Source organism: Canis lupus, chromosome 20 (genome assembly GCF_048164855.1).
Source record: "Canis lupus baileyi chromosome 20, mCanLup2.hap1, whole genome shotgun sequence".
Lineage (NCBI taxonomy): Eukaryota > Metazoa > Chordata > Mammalia > Carnivora > Canidae > Canis > Canis lupus.
Window position 1 is genome coordinate 58,131,869 of NC_132857.1, and position 25,418 is coordinate 58,157,286.

Here is a 25,418-nt window from a genome sequence, read left to right on the forward strand (position 1 = left end):
GTGAATTCTAGCCAAGGCCCTGACGGCAAGGGCGTGTGCTGGTGTAGCGCTGAACTCCTACGGCAGCAAGCCGCGGGACTAAACCACGATTCTTCAAATTGAAAGATAAAAAGGGTAAAAGATGCGAATTTGCTGGACTACTTTATAGAATATTTATCTCTGGTGAAAATGCGACATCTGCAAAAGAGATTTGGATTTTTAAGGGAGTTTTTAATATAAAACGAGTCATTCCTAATAATAATAGTGATTTGGAAAAGTATGAGAGCATATGAACAAATAAAGCTTAGTAATTTGGAGTTTACTTTTGTAAAAGCAAGTTGACAAATATTAAAATGTTATACTTGCATTATGAACATTATACTAGAAATATGAAACACAAAACGTCCACTGTTAAACACTGATCTCCCATGCCCGACTCGGATTTAGTTATTGAGTATATGCTACAGAAAGAAACTTTTGGAGTTTTGTCAATGCTTGTCAGTACTATTATTCCTCATCAAAATCTGCATGAAATCTAAAAGGCTGGTATTAAAAGTAGTTATTTCTTTTCTTCAATATCCTAAAACATGCCAGTTTGGATCAGCCTTCAGATTTTTAGGGCATGAAACACATACAAAGAGAGTACCCAAAAAGATGTCTGAACACATTAGGGTAAGTTTGTTTATAAGTTACAACAGAAATACCTTCAACCTTCATAGCTTCCCATTTTCAGTGAAGGAAAAAAAAATCCTACTAAGCAAACAAGATATTTGGGGCCAAGTTACTTCTTTGTAAAAATAATATATCATGTCGACCAACTTTTAAACTGAATTCTTAAAAGCATTAAAAATAATTTGTATTTAATAATCGTCAATGCGTTCACGTGGTATTAAGAAGATAAAAGAAAACGCACAGAAATGAAAAATCTCAAACTATCCCAATTCCTACAATGAGAAATTTTCAAATTACGAAATAACCTTCGTTGCTTAGAAAATAAGCTTTACTTTTCATCTCAAATTCACTTTAAATGCTGGATATATAATTCAATACCTAAGAAGACTCTAGGTAAATTTCTTGATAATATTTATAGGGTGATACTAATCTGGGCAGACATATTTGACACAACATCTTCCCACTAACGTTGCGGGGAAAAAAAAATCACTCGATAATTTTAATCACAATTAATGATGGACTAATTAATGGATTAACAATTTTCTCAGTAATTCAGATGGCATAGATCCAATAAAGGGAACAATCTGATAATTGCTCAACATGAAATCCTGTCCTTTCATAATACTAAGCCAAAAATTTGCAGTACTCCACTCAGTTGGATTACATGTTTTCATTTATGTAATTTGATCAACAAAAAATAGGTACACAATGTTGAGCTTTCTTCTCTTTCTTTCTTCCTTTTTTTTTTAAAGAGCAGCTCAATGAGTTTGGGGATCGGTTAGTACAATACAGAGAACATAGGGGGAAAGCACAAAACGGCACTTAACACCAATGCCAGTATTCATCTCATTATGGTTATAACTAAGGATATTATTACTTTTGTGTTATTTGCTTTTCTTTAGAACATAATCAAAGCCGTAACTTGAACTTGAGGTATATACACAATACATACAACCTTATGCAAAATACTTTTCATAATTAACGTTACATTTTAAAATATTGGAAACTGAGTGTGATTTGTATTTTGACTTAATGCAACAAGAAGAGAACAACATTCAACTAGGGAGGGTTATACTGATAATAAAGCTCTTAGAATGAAAAATGTCTTCCTCTCCCTTTGTACTTACCACAGGCTACACAATGTCCTGAGAGGATTCATTATGAGAAAAATGGCAATCACAGCTTTAAAGACCTTGCTTTGGAAGGAACTAATGAGAAAGCAGATTGGAAAGTGAGACTTCATCTTTGTTTTCAAATAAGTGGTCTTAATTTTTCTTCTTATAGAAAAAGTTTAAGTCAGTTTATTATAAATATATCTAAACCATTAATTTTTGCAGCTTTCAGGTAAAGTCCAGCACTTCGTTTATACAAAGTCCATGAGCAGAGGTCAGTAGAGATCATCTAATCTTAAGTCGTGACATCATCCATTCAAGTCCTTGGCATAATCTATAAAGAATATAAAGTCGTTTGATTAAATTATCAACTAAAAAGCTATGAACAACAAAGTAAAAGATACCATTTTTCATTTAAACAACAAAGATTTAAAAATCAATAATATTTAATGTTGGTGTTATGCTGGTAAAGCAATACTCTCATATATAGTAGTACATTCATGCTTTTCTGGTTCTGTTATGTCTCCAGTTTCTAGACCACTGCCTGACACACAGAAGGAGCTCAATAATTATATAATGAATATCAACAGCATATTTAGCAATATGTATCAGAAATATTTAAAATACCAATACCTTTTTTCTACTTCAAGAAATATATTCTAAAAAAAAAAAAATAAGAGACAAGGTCTGGTTGATGTATTAGACTATTCATCACAGCATTTTTAATAGGTAAAAGTAAAATTTAAATCCCTTGAAACAGAAAAAAATTTAAATTATAGAACATTCACAACATCAAATATTAAAAACTTCCTTTCAAAGATTTTATAGTATGATAAAATGCTCATGATATAAATGAAATAAAAATGGCAGGGAAATTAATATATAGTTGAGCTGGTAAAACAAAGTATATATATAATATATATATTACATCTATATATTTTAAAAATTTGAAGGGAATAAAATCTCTTATCACTAATACCAGTTAATTGAGAACAGCGCAAAACATAGAAAGAGATGTTCACTATGATAATAGAAACTAAATGTTTAGCAGGAGGAAAATGGTTGTACATATTATAACAAAATGAAAGACTGTTATATAAAATATTAACTATTCTATATAAGGAGCTTTAAAAGATATGAGAAACTATGCTACCATATTTAATTAAAAACAGCAGACTCCGATTTTTGTGGAAGTATGAATCTAATAATGTAGAAGAAGAAGGAGAAGGAGAAGGAGAAGAAGAAAATGAGGTGAATAAATGGTTATTTTTTAAAATTTTTATTTATTTATGATAGTCACACAGAGAGAGAGAGAGAGAGAGAGAGAGAGAGAGGCAGAGACACAGGCAGAGGGAGAAGCAGGCTCCATGCACCGGGAGCCCGACGTGGGATTCGATCCCGGGTCTCCAGGATTGCGCCCTGGGCCAAAGGCAGGCACTAAACCGCTGCGCCACCCAGGGATCCCCAATAAATGGTTATTTTGCTGTTGGCTCTTACTTGCCCTACTATTACTAGATTCCTTATGTATAAATTACTGACAGATGGTGCAAAATAATAAAATAATAGGCAAATAAATTAACTCCAAAGTGTTAAATGACAGTAGTTACCTAATAGCAAACCAGAAACTGTGCTGAGTACTTAATATCCATTATCTTAATCCTCACGATGCTGAGACCAGAACCCTTTCCACACTACAAGAGGTTCGGAACCCAGGCTTAAAAGATGTTGGCAAATGGCAGGGGTGGGAGTCAAAATGCCAACTAACCCTAAAACCCACAGCTTAGTCCAAGGTGGCTAGACTGCAGAAGAGAAACATTTTCTCCAAAACCAAACATCTCCACTTGATAACTATCGCAAAGAGAAGCCCACACAAACCAAAATTGAAAAGTTACCCCATCACCATCTATTTATTTCCTCTTTTATTTTATTTTATTTTTTTCTGGGTATTTGGAGATCTTTATTTCTTGTTCTTTTTTTTCTTAAACACAGGTAAAAGAATTATTGCAAATTTAAACACATTTCTGAATTTATACACACATATTAATAATTCTGGTTAAAAATAAATATGACATATTTCTGACATAGAAAAATATAGAACACAATTTAATAAACACACACATTTCATCACCTTGCTGAGGGCTAGGATGACCTTATACCAAAAAAGTAACCACTACCCTTTTAGGGATTTATTGATTTCTGTAATTGTATGATAATATTTCCAAAGTTATAAGACATTCTACATTACGTATGTATTATTATTTTTATTATTTTATAAGATTTTAAGATTTATATACAAGGCATCATAATCTAAAGCTTACATTTAATCTCTGAAATGTTTCATAAATTGACAATAACTTAATTATAGATATTTGGATTGTTAACTCAGTTCAATGAGGACACTAAATGTAACTCATATCGTTGATAAGCATGTTACTCTTTTATTTCCTCTTTTAAAAATGAAACTGCCAGGGTTCATATCTACCCTAAGTAATGATATTTTTCACACAATTAATCAAAGTACGTAAGTCAAATCTTTTACCAATCCTACATGATTTTCTTTGCTGTTAAATTCAGTATAAAAATCAATGTTTTTGCTTTATATGTTATCACATAAAGATATACCTGTATCAACATGTATTCAACTATTTGACAAAAAAATATGAAATGGTTAAGACATTTTTACCTAAATGAGCATGTGGACAATCAGTATTATCTGCGACTTTTTTTTTTTTTTAAATGAACATACATGCTTTTATGAGGTTCTAATTATGCTCTCATGTCTGTAATCAGGCAACAGGGCCTTCTATTTCACTAAGATTCAGCTTGGGAGGGAGGGGCAAGTTCAGCTTCATCTCTGATTTAATTCTTTTTTTCTCTGCTTTTAAATACATACATGAGGGATTCTAAGTAGAGGCCTTCAATTTGGAGTTGAGGTTCCTCTGGTGTTAGGCAAGGGAAACAGATGAGGGAGCTGGTGAGAGAAACTCTCTCCCTCTCGAGACCATAGTGAAGATGAACGAATGAGCCACTGAAGCTACCTTGCTCTGCCCCGAGCTTCTGCCCTTTCCTGTATCTCAAATCTAAGACCTCTAATTAGAATCTTCATCTACCATTTAATTATTTTTCACTGCCTTTCAACACACAGATCCACCATATTTTGGAAAAACAACTACAACAAAACGTTAACTTGCTCATATCTTTTAGCTTTTTGTCCTGTTTCGAACCTCCTTTATTCCATCTCTCCTAATAGCGCTCTCTCCCGCCTCCTGACCCTTGTCCTATTTGACAATGCTGACAACCACCTCTTTCTTAAAATCCTTTTGTCTCTGGGCATTGGACCAGGGCAAAGGTCTACGGAAGACACCTGCCTTTCTTTCCCAAACGAGGAACCTTCGTGCTGCCCTCTCCCATTCCAAGCTCCCCTCGACCCCCGCTTCTGACAGTGCAGCAACTCCCTCTTGACGATGCTGGTGGCAAAGGGAGTATCCCAAATTAGTCTCATGCTTGAATCCTTTTCCAGTTCAGCTTCTTTATGAAGAAAATGTAAATGAAAAACAATCGGTCCACGGGATTGTTATCATAAATAGATGATACAGTGTGTGGAGAGCCCTCCACCAGTGAAAGAAGTGTTTCCTGACTTGTCCAGCTCTTCTTGACATTTCTCTGAATTTCTGCAGTAATTCTATCATCTATTTGTTCACATGCATTAGTTCAGTGTGTTTACACATATTACACGTATGATTCATGTTTTGTTCTTTATAGACCTATGCTAAAAACTCTCTACAGATAAGATATGATGTCTTACATCTCTCCCTTACATTGTTTTATACGTGGTAGATTAAATATCTATTGATTTTAAGAAGAAATACATGTTTCTAAACTAAACACATGTTTTCCAAAAGGAAGACCTCTTACCCCTCGCCAGTAAGAGCACAGCACGCCTGGATATGCCACTGGTGATCTTTAATAGAAGTTAGTTTCAAAAACTGGGAGATTTCTGCTACTGTCATGCATTCTTTAACATCTTGTTTATTAGCAAAAATCAGCAATCCAGCTTTCCGTAGGTCCTAGAGAAGCAAACAAAACTGTAAAGGCCAGTGCATTTTTTTTCATTGATTTTCCAATCTAATTAACTGAATACTTTTGATCTTTCGATCTAGAATTCCTCGACTCCTTGACATAAAAGCATCTCACAGCTTTTACGCTGATGGACAGTAAACTTAAAACTAAATACATTTTAAATAAAACACTGCTATAGTTATATGGATTTACATATTCCTTATGTCCCTAAATTACATTTTTCATGATCCTAAGCGTTGTATTTAACAAGAAGTCATGTCTTCAGATACATATTTACCTCTCCCCTGAACCCAAAACTAGGTTTCCATGACTAAGAGCTACTCTTTAGCATGGCACTCAAGAGCTTTTCAACATTCTACTCCAATTAGTTTTTGTTTGTTTTTTTTTTAATTCTTCAGGTACACATACCTAGAGCTAGTACTTTCCAGGTACGTAAGAAACAAATTCATTATATACAACGTATGCCTGAAGGCTCCAGAACTTAACTCTCAGTTGGGCGGTGCTGTACTAAACCTGTCTGTCCTTGTCCGTGAAGATTTCTTAGATTTGAATATTTGATAGGGTCATTTTGGATTGGCAGTAGGCCTGTCATATTTCCCAATTAGACAGTAAGTTCTACCATTTCCTGGCTTTGCCTCAGGCAAATTCCTTAATCTTTCCGGATCCGTTCCTCATAACTAACATTTATCATCTAATCTGAGCAAGACACCCGTTACGTTAATCATTTTCCAAACAAGATCTTTTTAATCCTCGTGAGACTCCTGTAAGGTAGGCCTTGCTATTCGTATTTTAGAGCAGAGGAAACTGAGACGCAGCAGTGACTCCTACAAGGCCACACAGCAACTCCGCAGCGCAGCGCCACCGGGTTTGAGCGGAGATCCTCCTGCCACCGCTGCTGCTCCTGGTCGTAAACCGCGGAGACTGCCGCCTACCTCCTGGGGTGTCCTGTGGCCGCGACAAACACGCCAGCTCCATACCTGGCTTCGGGTAACGTCAGTTCATCCGCTGCCCTGAAGACGAGGAGCAGCTTGATCTTGGTGCACACCCCGAAGTGACTGGCTTAATGTTTTACTCAAAAAGCAGGTCAATGGTTATTCATCTCCTTTTGCTCTATCCTACCCTTCCCTTTCCCATTAAAACATTTTTTAAAAATTTTATGTATTTATTCATGAGAGACACAGAGAGACAGAGACACAGGCAGAGGGAGAAGCAGGCTCCATGCAGGGAGCCCGACGTGGGACTCGATCCCGGGACCCCGGGGTCACACCCTAGGCCACAGGCAGGTGCTCAACCACTGAGCCACCCAGGTGTCCCCCCTTTCCCATTTTTAAAGCCAGGGACCTCCTTGATAAGATCTATTGAAAGTTATGGACCTTTTCCTCACAAAAATGTATTTACGTTTATATATGATGTTAGGGTGTTAAGAGATACCCTAAAGCCCATTCATGGATTCTGGGATAAGAATCCATAACAGATTGTACTCAACTGGTAGATTTACCTTTCATAAAATACTACATATATATATATACATACACGTATAAAGAGATACTGAGAAAACTAAGGTTTTAATGCTGTGTTTTCAAGTTTTTTTCAGCTGTGTTGAATGACATTATTCTTCTTAGGGATTTTTATAGGATATTTTTATTTCAATCATGTGTATATCTGTTTGAAACAAGAAAGTCTTCAGTATATACAAAATGACATTGCTTCACATTATTTTACTCTTGTGAGAATACTGTTTCATTAATTTGATTTTTTTTCTGATGTCAATAAAAAAATGTAAGTAATAAATTTATTATTTTAGGACGCCGTTGGCTCAGGGCGTGACCCCAGGGTCCCGGAATCGAGTCCCGAATCAGGCTCCCCGCATGGAGCCTGCTTCTCCCTCTGCCTGTGTCTCTGCCTCTCTCTATGTCTCTCATGAATAAATAGATAAAATCTTTAAAAAAAATTCTTATTCGGTTAAAAAGAGTTATAAAAAAGGTTTTATAGAACAATCAAGATAGGCTTTTAGTTACAGCGCCCTCTGCAGGGTGGCAACTACGCTGCCATGGTTAATGAGCAAGTCAGCTGAAAAGCATGGTAAGAAAGGGATATCTAGACCATTAAGTTCTAAGATTTTACATTCAATTTACTTTACCTATGTTCAGTTCACCTGACCATATAAAAGGCAAAAAAGCTGAAGAGATGAACTATAACCAGTACATCTACTATGTGTTCACTATCAAGGATCAAGTATTTTTTCTCCTAGCCTAAATGGAAAACAGAACACTTATCAATAATAGTTGATATGTGGCTGAATCACTGAGTAGATGGACTTTCCATGGAATGGAATTCCTATCTGCCTATCTTCCAGGTTTCAATATCTCTTGCTAGGGTATGTTGAAATCTTATAGGTCAGGATTGCTAATGCTGGCATGTTCAAAGAGCACATTTCCAACATTAGAAATACGTGGTACAAGTTAGAACAGATAGTTTTACTTGTACATAGTCTATACTCCACTACTCCGGGTGATGAAATCTGGGGAAGCACCTAGACTCAAAATTGGAAATCATAAAAAATAAAGCTATTTATTATCAAAATAAAACCCATATTGAATCTAACTTTTCTAGATTTCACTACCTCAAATTTTTGAATTTTGGGTTCTTGTTTTAAAGAAACAAATAGCTATTTTCCCTATTCTTGAGTATATAGGAAGAGAAGAAAGAAAATCTTCCTTTAATTTTTATTAAATAACTTGAGGACAGATTATGCATCATGTTAACAAGAGAAAAACATATACTGGATTGAGGCTGCTTATCAAGGTGACGCAACATGAGGGCAAAGCAAAGTACAAGGTGAGCAGTGGTGATTTTTATACATCAGCCGTTTTAAACTTTAAAAACTTTCTGCTACCTATTATAAAGTGTTGTTAAAGGTCTAAAAATATTTTCTCATTTAGTCAAGAAAATGAACAGCAAGCAGCACATGCAAGACGTATTTACTTAGCATCTTCCATATGCCATATGTAGTTGTCAGTTTGTTTCTCAAAGCCTCATTTGCGAAGATAATTCCTAGAAGTTGAGTCACTCTGAATAAAACTTCATCTATCCCTTTGTGTGTGGAACTATTTTAAAATTCATGAGATTCAAAGTTTTGCACTTCATTTAAGATGAAGCTCTCAGGAGGCGCCTGGGTGGCTCAGTCAGTTGAGCGTCTGCCTGCAGCCCATGTCATGATCCAGGGTCCTGGGATCGAGCCCCATACAGGGCTCCCGCTCAGTGGGGAGCCTGCTTCTCCCTCTCCCACTCCCCGGCTTGTGCTCTCTCTTTCTCTCAAAGAAATAAATAAAACCTTAAAAAAATGTAGCTTTCAGAAATATTTAAAATCATTTTATAGGGCAGCCCGGGTGGCTCAGCGGTTTAGCGCCACCTTCGGCCCAGGGCGTGATCCTGGAGACCGGGGATTGAGTCCCACGTCGGGTTCCCTGCAGGAAGCCTGCTTCTCCCTCTGCCTGTGTCTCTGCCTCTCTCCCTCTGTGTCACTCATGAATAAACAAAATCTTTAAAAAAAAAATAGTTTTATAGTTTGGTATCTAGAAATACATGTAAAGCATATTACTAGTGATGATAATCAAGTTCTGTTGATTACTACGGTATATATCAAACACCTGACTAAATCCATGTCAGAATTTTTCACTCACACATGCCTCTGCCCCTCTTAAAACTCTGCCTATTTGGCTCTTCCTGCTTCTATTAAATGGCTTAATCTAGCTCCCGACTGTTAATTCTTTTTTCTCCCTGGCAATCTCCCCTACTCAGTCTCTCACTTTCCAACTAGGCCTTATTTCTGTCCTTCTTCTTTTTTTTCCTTACCAAAGGGCCTGAATAATAAGAATGCCTAAATTCAAATCCTGGCTCTTAAAAATTTGGTCAAGTCATGTAATTTTCTGGGCCTTAGTACACAAATCCATAAAAAATGGGTAACACCCATAACTGATGAAGTTAGGTAATCAGCTCAAGTTAATGCCCCCCAGCTAGTAAAATTCAATGACTGAGTCCTACTACTGGGCTCTTGGATCCTGCTATATATTGGCCAATTAGAGTAAGAATTAAAGAAGGAGGCTACCCGTTAAGATAGTAAAAAAAACACAGCCAAAAGACAAATACATTTGTCTTAATTTTTTTTCCCTAAGTCTTCATAAAGACAACTAAAACCTTTTGGTATAAACAATAACCCCTTGATGTAAAATACAAAGGGAAAAATCAAAAAATAAAAGAAAATCCTTAGTTTTCTTTTTTTTTTTTTTTGAAAATCGTTAGTTTTCTACCAGTTTTATAGCTTATTATTTATTTCTCAAACTAGAATCAAACTTTTAAATGCATGATTAACAACATATATTTAAAAAAAAAAAATCCAAGGGGCTTAAAACAGTTGCCAGAATCAATCCAAAATGGGAAGGTGCATCATGGTAAGCGTGATCACCACACAGAAGACAGGAATTTCAGGGCGCCTCGGTGTCTCCATGGTTAAGTGTCTGCCCTCAGCTCAGGTCGTGATCTCAGGGTCCTGGGATGGAGCCCTGCGTCGGGCTACCTGCTCAGTGTCAGGCTTCCTGCTCATCAGGAAGTTGGCTTCTCCCTCTCCCGCTGCCCTTCCCCCATTTGTATGTATTCTCTCTCAAAAAAAATAAAATCTTAAAAAAAAAAAAAAAAAAGAAAAACAGGACCTTCATTTACACAACCACTTTTTTAGGTGTCCTTAAGCCTTGACTGGTTGCCTGAAACATTCCAAAATTCTTCAAATCTCAAAAGCAAATAATCAAATTTAAGTATTTAAATTAAATTAAATATTAATTTAATATTAATACAGTATTAATACAGGGGCACCTGGGTGGCTCAGTTGGTTAAGCAACCGACTTTTGATTTTAGGTAAAGTCATGATCTCAGGGTCATGAGATTGAGCCTGTGTCAGGCTCCACACTGACAGTGGAGCCTGCTTGGGATTCTCCCTCTCCCTCTCCCTGTTCTCCTCCCCCCAGTTCACGCACACAATGTCTCTCTCCCTCTCCATTAAAAAAAATTAATATGAAACTCCATTACAAAGATATCCCAGCTTTTTAAAAAGATTTATTTATTTATTTGAGGGAAGGAAGTGGGAAAGAGAAGCTTAAGCACTCTGCAATGAGCGTGGAGCGCAATGCAGGCCTCGAACTCACAACCCCAAGATCACAACCTGAGCAGAAACCAAGAGTCAGTGCTTAAACTGAATGTACCACCCAGGCACCCCAAAAAGATATCCCAGTTTCCTTAAGCTTTGTTAAAATTCCACTAAAATTAAAAATTACATATATATCTAAATATAATTTTTCTATTTCCACCTATAAATATGAGTTGAGAACCTAACATCTGCAATGAAAGACATAACAAAAAACATCAATTGCTACTATAGTATTTCATGATTTTATAGTTATTATTATCATTACTGACTATATTTAGTTTGATTTTTTAAAAAAGATTTTATTTATTTATTCATGAGACACACAGAGGGAGAGAGAGAGAGGCAGAGACCCAGGCAGAGGGAGAAGCAGGCTCCATGCAGGGAGCCTGACATGGGACTTGATCCCCGGACTCTAGGATCATGCCCTGGGCTGAAGGTGGCGCTAAACCGCTAGGCCACTGGGGCTGCCCTAGTTTAATTTTTAAATTACGCTACCAGCAGTATTTTTCAAAGACTAAGAAAATATGGCTAGTCATATAGTTTTATTTAGTCAAAGGGACAATATCAGAGAAACATAAGAGCAACAATATTTAAATATAGTCTGATAACTGAGTTACACTCAAGACTTGCTAAATGTCCATGAGACTTTAAAATCTCATTTCAATGGCGCCTGGGTGGCTCGGTCAGTTAAGTGTCTGCTTCTGGCTCAGGTCATGATCCCGGGGCCTGGATCAAGCCCCGAGTCAGACTCCCTGCTCAGTGGGGAGTCTGCTTCTCCCTCTCTCTTGTCCTCTGCACCCCGCCCCCATCATGTGTACGTGCATACTCCGTCTCGCAAATAAAAAATCTTTAAAAAAAATGTATCTTAAAGTCTCATTTACAATAATAACCTTCTGTAAAATTAATCTATAAAATGCAAAATGAAATCCAATTTGGGTCTTTGCAACCAGGAAAACTTCTAGACCAAATTAATCTAGGATAAAAAAAAAATAAAGTTCTACAACTGACTCTACAATCTTTCTGCTGTTTCCAGACACACTTCCAATTTGGGAAGCATCAAATATAGAGCAGGAAAGGCTAGCAAATAAATAACCTTTTAAAAAATTTGAAGTAGGGGTGCCTAGCTGGCTCAGTTGGTAGAACATGTGACTCTTAATATTGGGGTCCTGAATTTAAACCCCATGTTGGGCACAGAGCTTACTAAGAAAAAATTTTAAGATTAAAAGTTTATTCAAAAAATAAATTTAAAAAAATTGAAGTAGTATCGCCATGAGAAAGTAGAACAAATGTGAGAAATACCACACACAGGGGCACCTGGCTGGCTCAGTCCGTAGAGCATGCAACTTTTGATCTTGGGGTTGTGAGTTCGAGCCCCACACTGGTGGTAGAGATTACTTACATAAATAAAAATTAAACAAAACAAAACAAACAAAAAAAAAGGAAATACCACCCCGTCCCCAACACATAATATCAGAGTCCTACTTACCTCATGGGCTAACATTTTATAGAGTTCTTCTCTAGTTACAGAAATCCTTTCTCTGTCTGTACTGTCCACAACAACTATTACAAACTAAAATAATTACAAAAAAATTAGTGATTATACAATTTGATATTTATAAAATTTATAAAGTATTTATTTAATTTACAGACCACAAATATCAAGAGATTAGAACCTTGTGGTATGGTATTACTGGAAAACCAGAGATACCTACTACACATTGTGAAGGCTAAAGGTTTGATCCATTTTTAATGCAAATATGATTTGCTAATATGATGTTAACACTCAATTAGAATATTGTTAACATTCTAACCACATATAACACGTTTGTTTTCTAAATTAGTATCTTCAATGGTAATGGGTCTATATCCAACTATATGCACTTAAGTCAATATGAAAAAAATACATTGTGATCCTAAATTTTAGATATTTCTACAGATAGTTTTATTAAGATCAATTTGAGACTCTACAAGGGCATGATATGGGAGTAATGTGACACTTAAATCAATTTTTAAAAATCAGCCAGTTGAAAGAATAAATGCATTATCTAAAACCATGCTCTCTTCTTTATATAAATGGTATCTGCTGCCTAAAAGCACAACTCTTTCCTGAACTGATGATGAGACTAGTATCAGAAGATGCAAGGAGACTTGTAAAGGAGCCACGCAGGACCGAGCTACACTGCACCTCCTCCTCGCCCCTACCAGCACCAAAAAATACAACGGGAAAAAGAGAAGTAGTCACTTTATGATGGCACTGGTGATGCCCAAGTTAACTCTGCTTATAATTAACTTGCACTATTTGTTTTTTAGAAGGAGCTTTTCATTTCCAGATAAACCACTGTTAATTTTCAGGTCTTTTCTATTTTTCAGATTTCCTTAACCATATGGCAGATGCTGCTAAGAGCTGCTACTTTACTTCTCTCACTTGATACTTACTGATATGTGACTTCGTTACTATAAAATCAGTTCTAATCCAAGGCATTAAAAAAAAAAGCCACTCAATTTTTAAGATGTCATAAGTTTGATACCTGCAGCATTATACACAAAAGTATTAACCATATATACCTTTCCTTTTCCAAGTAACGTGACCAAATGCTTACTGAAGTTTTAGGGGATCAACTCATTAGAGACACTTAATAGTGACATAATATTAAAGACATAATATTCATCTTTATATACATTTGAAGTTTTATTATCTTATAATCAGCACTACTGAAACAATTGTCACAGCCTTTCAATTAATAAGATCGATACAATGAAGCTGTCAAATGTCATGGGTCTGAAATTTCCTCTTGGGAAATAACATGCAAAAAAAAAACCCATCAGTTATGTCTAAATTGCTTATGACCAAAAAGAAAAGGATTCTTTCATGTGCAACTGTGCTACATAAAAGAGCATACATAGTAAGAATTTTGGCCAGGATTCGATCCTCCAAAACCCTCTCATTTAACTAGGATTTTCTCTATGCCTACAAAAATTAAATAGTAAGACAAACTGTGAGGTGGAACTCACTGTTAAAACAACTATTTAAGTTGTGAGATCAATACATAATCAGAGTAATCAATCACCCCCTCACTCCAATTCTCCCTACAGAGGTTCAATGAGAGTGGATATACAATGACCCCAAAACAAGGAATCAAAGACTCCACTATGTTTAAACTCTACTTTTATTAACATACTGGGATATTTCAAAAAGATTATAAGAGTTCACATCTAGAAGTTGTTTCCCAAGCATTCTGTTCATAGAAGTTTTTAGTATATTAAGAAACATTACCTCTGTGTTAGTATAGTAAGTGTTCCAAGAAGAACGAAGAGATTCTTGGCCACCAATATCCCACATTAGGAAACGTGTGTTATTAATCACTATTTCTTCTACATTACTTCCTATTGTAGGTGATGTATGTACAACTTCATTCATAGAACTGGGGGGAAAAAGTTCAAATATATTGTAATTAGCAATTAGCTAGACTGAGCATTTTTCATTCAAGGGATAAACCAGCATGAGTTTTTATATTTTATACCCAAATGGACTTTTTCTGCTAACTTATAAGTGTTAAGGGTTTAAAAAGATGGAACTAGATAGTGAACTATCTGAAATGCTGTAGATTCATTCCCGGAAATTATATAAACAGTATTTCTCTACTTTCTACAAAAAAAACTGAACATGCTCGATGTCATATAAATTTCTAGTTCTCTTGAAACAGTTGCTTAAATCTGGCTCCTGGTTTAGAGTCAACCTGCCTTTTTACAGAATAATTTGGGTTCCATGTAATTTTTGTATTGCTTTTGTTAACCAAATATCATCCAGGCAGAAAAAAATAACTGTAAACAATAAAATAAACATTTTAAAGTAGTTAACACTTACAATTGGTAAAGGATGGTAGTTTTCCCTGCATTATCCAGCCCAACAATGATAACCTTGTGCTCTGAAATAAAGAAACACCAGCCATTTATTAATTAAAAACACACATTTTTATATGTCCTATTTTATCCATTCTTTCCAGTTATGCTATAGTTCCGTACGTGGCACCTGTTACCCTTTTGGAATTCAAAAGACTATGCCAGCAAGAGCGGAGTGTGCCATTAGTTTCACCGTCCCCACCCTCTCATTCCACACAGAGAACTCTTATCTCTCCAGGAGCCAGACGCACCATATTTTTCTCTGCTCTGTGGAAGTCTTATCTCACTGAAGTATCCCATATGTAATCACAATTGACAAATGACTCAAAGTGTAAACGTTTCATACCGGACTAGGCCATTTCAGTTCTAACTGTGAATTTTAGTCATCAACTGGGTATACGTATGCGAGGTGGGATAAATGAGAAATAAAAAAAGGTCAGGCTTGAAGTCCGGGAGCAAGAGGGCCAAGTCTCAACACCGGTGATCAAAAACGGAGCACGTTTAACACAGCGGTTCCAACGTTAACAACCAAATCTCAGGATGTAGGACTGTGGTGGCAGTGACTCCCTCCTTGGCCTCTATGGCACCAGTTTCCTCCTTCGTCTCTTGAGATTTTTTTTCCCACGGACTCCTCTTCCTTGGGTCTGCCTTCAAAGACATTTATGTTCCGCAGAGCTGTCTGTCTTCTTGCATTCTCCCCACATTTCAGCAGGGCACTCTTAGGACCCGTCTATTTCCATGCAACCTAAGGGCCACTCAAAGCTAGCACGGTGGGGAAGAACCTCGTTTCCAAAGATGGCCTTTGGATGCTCATGCCCCATAGAGTCCTCCCAGGCTCCCGACCCCCTATGGATCGCAGCTGGTCTTATGACTCCCTGGTAACCAACAGAACCCCACCTATCTAGTAGACAGACACAGCGCCACTCAACATACCCCAAACCCAACATTCAAGTCTTTTTTTCTAATTCTGTCATACCTAATTTGCTTAATGGCTTTACCATAAATTCAGATGCCCCTGGAGTTTATTCAATCTTTCCCTCAACCCCAACATCTAATTTGTCATCAAGCTCTACATCTTCCCCCTCAATACTGTATCCCGAACCTGCCTCCTTCTGACTGTCCTGGTGCAGTCCCCCTATTTCTCACGGTAAAGCCTTCCCCGGGTGACTGCCTCCAATCCACCTTTCTATGGTCTCCGCAGTCATCGTCCTCCACCACCACGATGGTTAACGGAGGCTCTCTGGGGATGCCTGGTGGGTCAGCTGGTTAAGGGTGTGACTCCTGGTTTCAGCTCAGGTTAGGATCTCAGGGTTGTGAAACTGAGCCTCACGGGGGGCCTGCTCTATGCTCAGGATTCTCTACGACTCCTCCTGCCACCCGCCACACCTGCACGCACCCGCTCTCCTTCTCTCTACAAGTAAATAAATAAAAAGAAAATGACAGCTCTCCATTTTGACAGGAACACAAGGCACAGGTCCTCAGCCTACTAAACACAGACGGTCCTAACTGACCAGGCTTCAGCTTTCGCCCTCTCCACCGTCCCCAGGTGTCTAACTGAAATCAAGCCATTCTCCCCACATAGGCCACACAGCTTCCCAGCAAACATTTTTCTAACTCTACTCAGTTTTCCCTGAGCTGGAATTATCTTCTCTAGTCCTCCATTTAGGGAATTCCTACTAATCTTTTAAATTAATTTTCCCCAGAAAACCCCCCCACTTTCTTGGGCTTTTCTACAATACCTCTAATGTTGCACTTATCATAATTATTGACACATACACTAGCCTTCAAAGCTTAATGAGGCACCTTTCAAGCCTACAGATCCCATGCTATTCATCTTTATAATCCCAGTAACTACAACTTTTCCTGGCACGAAGTACTCAATACATGTTTAACCAATTAATATTCATTCTATAAATAATGAGGAACATAAATATAAATAATCAACAATTTGGGGATCCCTGGGTGGCTCAGCAGTTTAGCGCCTGCCTTTGGCCCAGGGCGCAGTCCTGGAGTCCCTGGATCGAGTCCCGCGTCAGGCTCCTTGCAGAGAGGCTGCTTCTCCCTCTGCCTGTGTCTCTGCCTCTCTCTCTATCATGAATAAATAAATAAATAAATAAATCTTAAAAAAAAATCAATAATTTGAGGATCATAACACCTCACAGTAAGGATATCTTTAAGAAAAGCCTTTTCAGTCAGATGGTAGAGTTTTCCAAATAGTTGCCATTTACTATGGAGGGGAATTCCTACCATATAAAAAAATAGACGATCGAGTAAACAGAGTTTCAATACAATCCATTTAGTCCAATCACTGGTCTATTTGAAAAAAGGGCGGGCAGCTTAGAACCACTAGGGTTATAAAGGCACAGGACAACACTTCCCTCATATAGGCTCTTTAAAAAATTTTTAAAGATGCAGGGCCCACTCTCACTTCAGAGGCGACTAGGGCAAAGGAACTGAGAAAATTATCAGACACAAAGATGACACTTATTTTAAAGAAAGGGTTAATAACATGTAGAGGGCACGCTAAGGTAAGTTCAGTTGCATGACCACCGAAAGGCCTCATCGGGTGACATTTCCCTGACGGAGGTGCCTAGTGTACGGCCCTTCCTCTCCGAGGTCCACAAACTCAACCTGCTACTATCTCCGAGCAGGACTCACAGAAGGTAATTCACACACTGATACATAAACAAGAACACCAGAAGGAGTCATATACAATGAGACCAAATGTTCGAGACCACCTGACCAGGGCAGTCTCTCCCTAAGAAAAAGTCACAGGCTGGAGGGTGGCTGAATCAAAATCAGATTACTTGGGGAACATGGAATCCCATCAGAGGGAGTATTTCACAGGCTGCAATGACTTGATAAATCCATCTTCACGTTAGGGCCATCAGCCTTTCTAATACTGTATTAACTTCCTTTGGAAATCCTTAGGCTCCTTCACCACCTCAGCCTATTCTTCCCATTACCAACATGGAACAGAATTCTATACAAAACCAAAAAGAAAGAAAAAAACAATTTGTAGCCAAAGAGTGTTCTAAGCTACTCCAAAACAAATATGCTGCAAAACCTAAAATACAACAACATTATAGGAGATAATGTTATTACGGGAAAATGTAGTAAAACTTTTAGCTATTCCAATTCTTTGATGCATGTGGTTCATTACAGATTTAGTGTTTAGTATGACATTTCTTTTACAGAGTCTATGCCATGGGACGCCTGGGTGACTCAGGGCGAGACCCCGGGGTCCCAGGATCGAGTCCCGCATTGGGCTCCCTGCAGGGAGCCTACTTCTCCCTCTGCTTGGGTCTCTGCCTCTCTCTCCCTGTGTCTCTCAGGAATAAATAAATAAGATATTTCTAAAAATTAAATAAATAAAGGGGTATCTATGCCACAGCATTCTTAACAGTTATTCGGATAACCCCAAACAACTACCCATTGTTATAATGCTTGGACAGAATTCTGAATTATCATTTACTTTTACTGTTTTGTCATGAAAATGCTCCTTGTTTCCGCACTTCCCTCTCTTTCGAATTGCCCAGGCAGCCTATCAGTTCCAGTCATTGTCAGGTTCTAGAAGTCAAGATATGCTCCTCTAGTCAGTAAATTAAATAAGAAGATGTCACTGTCACCCTGGAAGGCTTCTATCTCTGTAAATCACATCAAAGTAAAAAAACACAAATACTAAGGCAGATAAGTTGAGAGTCATCCTGATTCTTCATTCTCACCTCCTATCTATACTATATGAAACCCTAATTTTATCTTATATAGAACAAAACATCCATTTGTCATATTCTCTATCATTCTCCCAATCCTTAGAACACAGCCTAGAAAAAGCATATGCTTCATAGGGTACGCAGAAATAAACCAGATCTGGGTGTTATTCTATATGTTGGCAAATTGAACACCAATAAATTTATATTAAAAAAAAAAAAGAAAGAAACCAGATCTGGGAGATATAAAGAAAGGTCTGATCAGGTCACTTGGTATTAAAAATTCAATTTTCAAAATCTAAAAGTATCAACAAAAAAGTCTGAAAACAAACTTGCTACGTATACAGTGATAGTGAGGTTTCAGGAAAAACGAAAAAGAAAACTGGTTTCCCACTGAGAGGCTGCTGAATGAAAGGGATGACTACACACGGCAAGGTTAGGGACGCAGTCAGGAAAAAGAGACCAATCATCGGAACTTGCCAAGTTTAATATACAGAAAATAACCGTTAAAGAGGGGCAAAGTAACGAGGGATTGGCTAATAAAAAATAGCTGTAACGAGGGGAGGGCTGACGGTATCGGCGGTCCCCGAGAGTCCACTGGCTGCGCGAGCGGCCCGGCCCGAGGTGGCCGCGGACCTCGCCGGGCCTGGCCTGGGCACCTGCTGGGCTGAAGTCCTCCCTCTCTGGGAGGCATCCTGCGGAGGGCCTCCTGCCGGGGTCGGTCGCAGCCCCGAGGCCGCGTCCCCCGGCCTGTCCCCCCGGGGGCTGCCGGCGCGGCGGGAAGGCAAGTGCTGGCAGCACCCAGCTCCAGCCCACGCGCAAGGACGGCGGCGGCCCGGCCTATGGTCCCAATCCCCGCCCGGGCCCCGGCGGCGGCCTCGACACTCCCCGCGACCTAGTCCTCTCCAGGGACCGCCACCTGTCACACGGCCGTCAGCAAGGAGACCTCACCGCTCACTCCTAGTCCACCTCGGCCGCCCTAACGTGAATCCTTCTACTACGGTTTTTCTGTTTTAAAAGAACTGACCACAGCACCAGATGAGCCGCGTCACAATCCCAGGCCCATCTCTTAACCGGGGAGCCTTAAACAAGTCACCCCGTGTTGCTCTGTCCCTCACAGTGTTGTCTAACGAATAAATTTAAGTGAAGCCTGAATCAACCAATCTGTGTATGACACTTAGAACCTAACCTTGGGGGACGCCTGGGGGGCTCCGTGGTTGACCCTCTGCCTTGGGCTCAGGGCGTGACCCCGGGGTCCTAGGATCGAGTCCGCGTCGGCCTCCCCACAGGGAGCCTGCTTCTCCCTCGGCCTGGGTCTCTGCCTCTCTCTCTCTCTGTGTCTCATGAATAAATAAATAAAATCTTAAAAAAAAAAAAAAAAAAAAGAACCTCACCTTGCACAAGTCAGCTAATGTTAATTGCTATTATTTTATCTATAGGGATGGGGTTAACTTATTTTCTGTCTCCCCACACTAGACTGAACACTCCATAAAGGCAGGGAGGATTTGTGTGTTTTGTTCCCTGCTTTATCCCCACCACCTACAACAATTCCTGGCACAAACAGCTGCTCCAAAATATTTAATAAACCACTGATCACAAGCCCTTCTATATTAAAAGACACGAGTGGCAACTCTTCAAAGTCCTAATGTAATAAAGGCTTGTAGCTTAGTAACTGAGAAATAATTAACAGGGAAGAAAATCAAAGAAAAAAATTATGCCAATCGCTTCTTTATTTTCTTATTTTTTCCGGGGTGGGGGAGGGCAGAGGGAGAGAGAAGCTGAGGCAGGCTCGACGCCCAGCGCGGAGGCGGTACAGAGCCCTCCACAGGACTCCCGCCCACAACCCTGAGATCAAGACCTGAGCTGAAATCAAGAGTCGGACGCTTCAATGACTGAGCCACGCAGGCGCCCCCCAATCTCTTCTTTAATAAGACCAATGTCTGCAACATATTTCTTCGGTGATTTAATTTGGCATTTATGTGTGGCCTCGGAGAATTGCTCCACTGGAACCTCAGTTTCTTCTGGGGAAAGAATAACTGCTAAGAACTGTTGAAATGGTTTTTCCCCCCTTTAAATGATGGATACAACAGCATCTAAGACAAAGTTTATATTCTACTGAACGTAAACATCACCTAAAGGCAACCTCTGGTTTTTCAAGTTTGGGCAGGATGCAATTAGCTTTCACTGTGCACCTAGCCAAGTGACGCTTAAACTGAAATTATTCTAAAGGTGTTTCAGAAAAGAGCGATATGGTATGGCTTAAGTTTCATTAGCACGGCCAATTCTGCAATCCCCTACAATCTTCCTTCCAAGAGTTTAGGTGCAAAGAACACAAGATTGTGTCATGTATCTTCTGAGCATAAAATAAAGCATCCAAGATATATCTGACACATATGACATATATATTTATATGTAGGTGATTTATATATTTCCAATTTAAAAGAACTCAAAGGCCACCAAGTATCTGACATTAGATATAAGGGTGAATATTTTGAAAAGTGACCCTACTGATGATAATCACATCATTTAGCAGAATAGTTTATTCACATCTTCACGATATTTTGACATTTAAATTTCTAAAACTTAGCTGCATTAGTTCCTCTTACTATTAATTTTCCAACACTGAAATAAGTGCCCAGTCAAAAATAACCACAAATACAGGCAATAAGAACACCGCTATTAGCAATTTTTAGTAGTAACGATGTAATAACATCCTCATTATTTACTACTTGCAAGGAGCTGTTGGCAAAGCTCTAATTCATTCTTAAGTTACAGACATAAATAATTTTATCACTGACTCAAAACAGAAAGAGATACTTCATTCTTCTTACAGGACTAGAGCTCAACCGACAATCACTATAAATTTCATAGCAGAGTTGAAGTACTAGCTTCACTTACAATAATACAAAAATTAAGGAGGTTAAAACCAGAATAGATCCTATCTACCATCAACCACCACCAACTGTACCGCACTGTACGCACTGTACGGTTCCATTCTTGAGACCTTGAGATTACTTTTTCAAGATCTGTAAGGTCCACAGCCACTCAGTCAAGATCCCTGGTGTTTTCTACATTGGGAACATCTAGACCCAAATACAGGATGGGGTCTCGCTTCCCCTCTTCCAACAGGAACAGCCAGCCAGAGCCAGTGCAGATTAAAACTGGGTTTCTCCACTTTATGAAAAATCCCTGTATCAGAGAAATCACTTGAAATACTGCTGTTCCCGCGGCACCTGGGGGGATGGGCTCCCTGCAGTGCGGGGCTTGCTTCTCCCTCTCCTCCTGGCCTGTGTGCCCGTGCTTTAAGAAAAAAATAAATAAAATACCTTAGGGAAAAAAAAGAAAAAGAAATATTGCTCTTCCACTGGGTCATGTGATCTACTTTGTTTTTGTTTTTGTTTTTTACCTTTTTCTTTTTTAGATACACAAGCAATTGCACGTTTGGGTTTGCTGCCTTCCCATCACCTTTTTTTTTTTTAATATATAATTTTATTCATGAGAGACAGAGAGAGAGAGACAGAGAGAAGCAAAGACATAGGCAGAGGGAGAAGCAGGCTCCATGCAGGGAGCCCAATGTGGGACTCGATCCGGGGACCCCGGGGTCACGACCTGGGCCAAAGGCAGAAGCTCACCCGCTGAGCCCCCGGGCCGCCTCCATCACCTTCTTACAGGAGCTGCTGGATCACGAAGGAGGAAGCGGGGACACAGCAACCCTAACAGATGCCACCGCTCCTGTAAGTCTCTACTGGAAAGTTCTGGGATGTGGCGCCAACACCAGCTGACCCCAAACACAGAAGCACACTAAGTTACCGGCGGCAGAAATGAAAACCCCCCAACTTGACCCTAAGACAGAAACCAGCGACCAGCGAGCACCACGTACTACGCCGCATCCAGGGGCCACGGGGTCTGTTCCAGCCGCGTCCCTGTCCTCAGGTGTAGACCGGCGCCCTGTAGCACGTCCTAGTGGGCCCGACCCGCACTTCCAGCCGCGTCGGAGCCGAGCCCAGCGCAAGCAGCCCGCGTGAGCAGCAGGCAGGTGCCCGCGGAACCCCACCTCCGGCCGCAGGTGCCACAGGCCCCGGGGGGAAGCCGGCCGTCCCTAAGCGGCCCCCGACGACCTCCACCCCCGGTTAGGGACGCCCCGCAGGCAGGTGCGCTCGCTCCGCAGGGGTCACAGGGGCAGCAGCCGGCAGGTCCCTAAGCGGCCCCCGACGACTTCGACGCCCCCGGTTAGGGACGCCCCGCAGGCAGGTGGGCTCGCTCCGCAGGGGTCACAGGGGTCGCAGCCGGCAGGTCTCTAAGCGGCCCCCGATGACTTCGACGCCCCCCGGTTAGGGACGCCCCGCAGGCAGGTGCGCTCGCCCTGTGGGGGCCGCAGCCCGCACGTCCCTATGTGGGACCCCAACGACCTCGACGCCCCCGGTTAGGGACGCCCCGCAGGCAGGTGCGCTCGCTCCGCAGGGGCCGCAGGGGTCGCAGCCGGCAGGTCCCTAAGCGCCCCCCCACGACTTCCGGTTAGGGACGCCCCGCAGCAGGTGGGCTCGCCCTGTGGGGGCCTCCACGGGGCCGCAGCCCGCACGACCCTACATGGACCCTCGACGCCCCCGGTTAGGGACGCCCCGCAGGCAGGTGGGCTCGCGCCGCAGGGGTCGCAGCCGGCATGTCCCTAAGCGCCCCCCCCGACTTCCGGTTAGGGACGCCCCGCGGCCGGTGGGCTCGCCCTGTGGGGGCCTCCGCGGGGCCGCAGCCCGCACGTCCCTATGTGGGACCCCAACGACCTCGACGCCCCCGGTTAGGGACGCCCCGCAGGCAGGTGCGCTCGCTCCGCAGGGGCCGCAGGGGTCGCAGCCGGCACGTCCCTAAGCGGCCCCCGACGACTTCCGGTTAGGGACGCCCGCAGCAGGTGGGCTCGCCCTGTGGGGGCCTCCGCGGGGCCGCAGCCCGCACGTCCCTACACGGGCCCCGACGCCCCCCGCCGGGGGCCCGCAGGCAGGCGCGCTGCTCTCCCAGGCGAGCCTCCGCGGGGCCGACCCGGACGGAGCGCGGGGAGGGTCGCGGGGAGGGTCGCGGAGCGGGGCCGGGGCCGCTGCAGCCTCGCGCTCGCCGCCGCTGCTGCGGCCCGTGGGCGGGTCACCCGGCCGGCGCGGGCCCAGCTCGCAGGGCGGCTGCAGGTGCAGGACGCGCTCCCCGGGCCCTCGGCACGTCGGGGCCTCCGCGACCCGGGGAGACGGCGCTGCCGGGCCCGGGCCGCCGCCCTCGGGGCGCAGGGGAGCCCCCGCCCGCGCCCGCGCCCGCGCCCGCGCCCTCACCCTGGTGATTGAACAGCCTCCAGATCCTGGTGAGCAGAATTCCCATCCTCGGGCGGCGGAGCCCCCCCGGGCCGCCCGGCCTCCGCCGGCTCAGGCTGCAGGGGAGGCGGGACTCGCGCCGGGGCCTCCGCCGCCGCTGCCGCCGCTGCTGCCCCCGCGCCGGCCGCCGGGTCGCTTCCTGGGAACCGCGGGGAGGCCGAAGCCCAGGCCGCCCTGCCGCGTGCGAGGCCCCGCCGCTGCCGCCGCGGCCCCCGCCGGGCTCGCGGACATCGCCGCCGCGTTGTCTGCGACGAGCCTCGCGGGCCACCGTCCTCCCCCAGCTCCTCCGGGCGGCGGCGGCGGCGGCGGCGGCCACGCGGGCGGGCGGGCGGGCGGGCGGGGCGGGGCGGGGCGCGGCGGGGCGCCAGGGCGCAGGCGCGCGGCCGGAGGGGCGGGGCCTGGGCCGTCGTATTTGCATGGGCGGGGCGCGGGGGACGCTGGGGCGGCGCGGGGGGGCGGCCGCGGGGCGCGGGCTGCCGCTGCGACTCGGCTCCCAAAGCTCCCTCCCGCCGCTGGATGGTTTTCCCTGCGGCTCCTCCACGGAGCCGGGATGTCAATACGGATGGCGAGCCTGGCGCGCATCCCGGCCGCGCTTCCCCGACCCCGCAGCCCCGGCCCCACCTGCAACTCCGGCCTCGCATCCCTGACCCTGCATCCTCGGCGGCGCATCCCCGGCCCCACAGCCCCGGTCCTGCAGCCCTGACCCCGCAGCCCCGGTCCCGCATCCCTGACCATGTACCCGCAGCCTCGGCCCCGCAGCCTCCGCCCCGTATCCCTGACCCCGCAGCCCCGGCCCAGCAGCCCTGACCCCGCAGCCCCGACCCCGCACTCGCAGCCCCGGTCCCGCATCCCTGACCCTGCAGCCCCGACCCCGCATCCCCAGCTCCGCAGTCCTGACCCCGCATCCGCGGCCCCGCATCCACGACCCCCGCATCCCCCGCCCCGTATCCCTGACCCCGCATCCCCCGCCCCGTATCCCTGACCCCGCAGTCCCGGCCCCGCATCCTTGACCCTGCAGCCCCGACCCCGCATCCCTGGCCCGCATCCCCGGCTCCGCATCCCTGACCCCGCATCCTCCGCCCCGCATCCCTGACGCCGCAGCCCCGACCCTGCACCCGCAGCCTCGGTCCCACATCCTTGACCCTGCAGCCCCGACCCCGCATCCCTGGCCCCGCATCCTCCGCCCCGCATCCTTGACCCCGCATCCCCGGCTCTGCATCCCTGACCCCGCATCCGCGGCCTAGCATCCCTGACCCGCATCCTCCGCCCTGCATCCCTGACCCCGCAGCCCCGACCCCGCATCCGCAGTCCCGGTGCCGCATCCCTGACCCTGCAGTCCCGACCCCGCATCCCTTACCCCGCATCCTCGGCCCCGCATCCACGGCCCTGCAGCCCCGTTCCCGCATCTCTGACCCTG

General features: G+C 43.3%; 1 protein-coding gene across 1 annotated transcript; it reads right to left on the minus strand.

Moving 5' to 3' along the window:
• Window positions 1-277: 277 nt before the first annotated feature.
• ARL5A (ARF like GTPase 5A) lies at window positions 278-24,158 on the minus strand. Its single transcript, XM_072789213.1, has 6 exons — window positions 23,963-24,158; window positions 14,909-14,969; window positions 14,318-14,465; window positions 12,530-12,613; window positions 5,679-5,830; window positions 278-2,097 (listed from the first exon to the last, which is right to left on the minus strand). The coding sequence occupies exons 1-6, from the start codon at window positions 24,006-24,008 to the stop codon at window positions 2,049-2,051; spliced, it is 540 nt and encodes a 179-aa protein (XP_072645314.1). The 5' UTR covers window positions 24,009-24,158; the 3' UTR covers window positions 278-2,048.
• Window positions 24,159-25,418: the final 1,260 nt, after the last annotated feature.

Coding starts and splice junctions, on each gene's coding strand:
- ARL5A (XM_072789213.1), bottom strand. CDS start 24,008: ATGGGAATTCTGCTCACCAGGATCTGGAGGCTGTTCAATCACCAGG. Junction 14,970..23,962: donor GAGGCTGTTCAATCACCAGG/GTGAGGGCGCGG, acceptor TCTTTATTTCAG/AGCACAAGGTTATCATTGTT. Junction 5,831..12,529: donor ATAAAATGTTAGCCCATGAG/GTAAGTAGGACT, acceptor TTGCTTCTCTAG/GACCTACGGAAAGCTGGATT.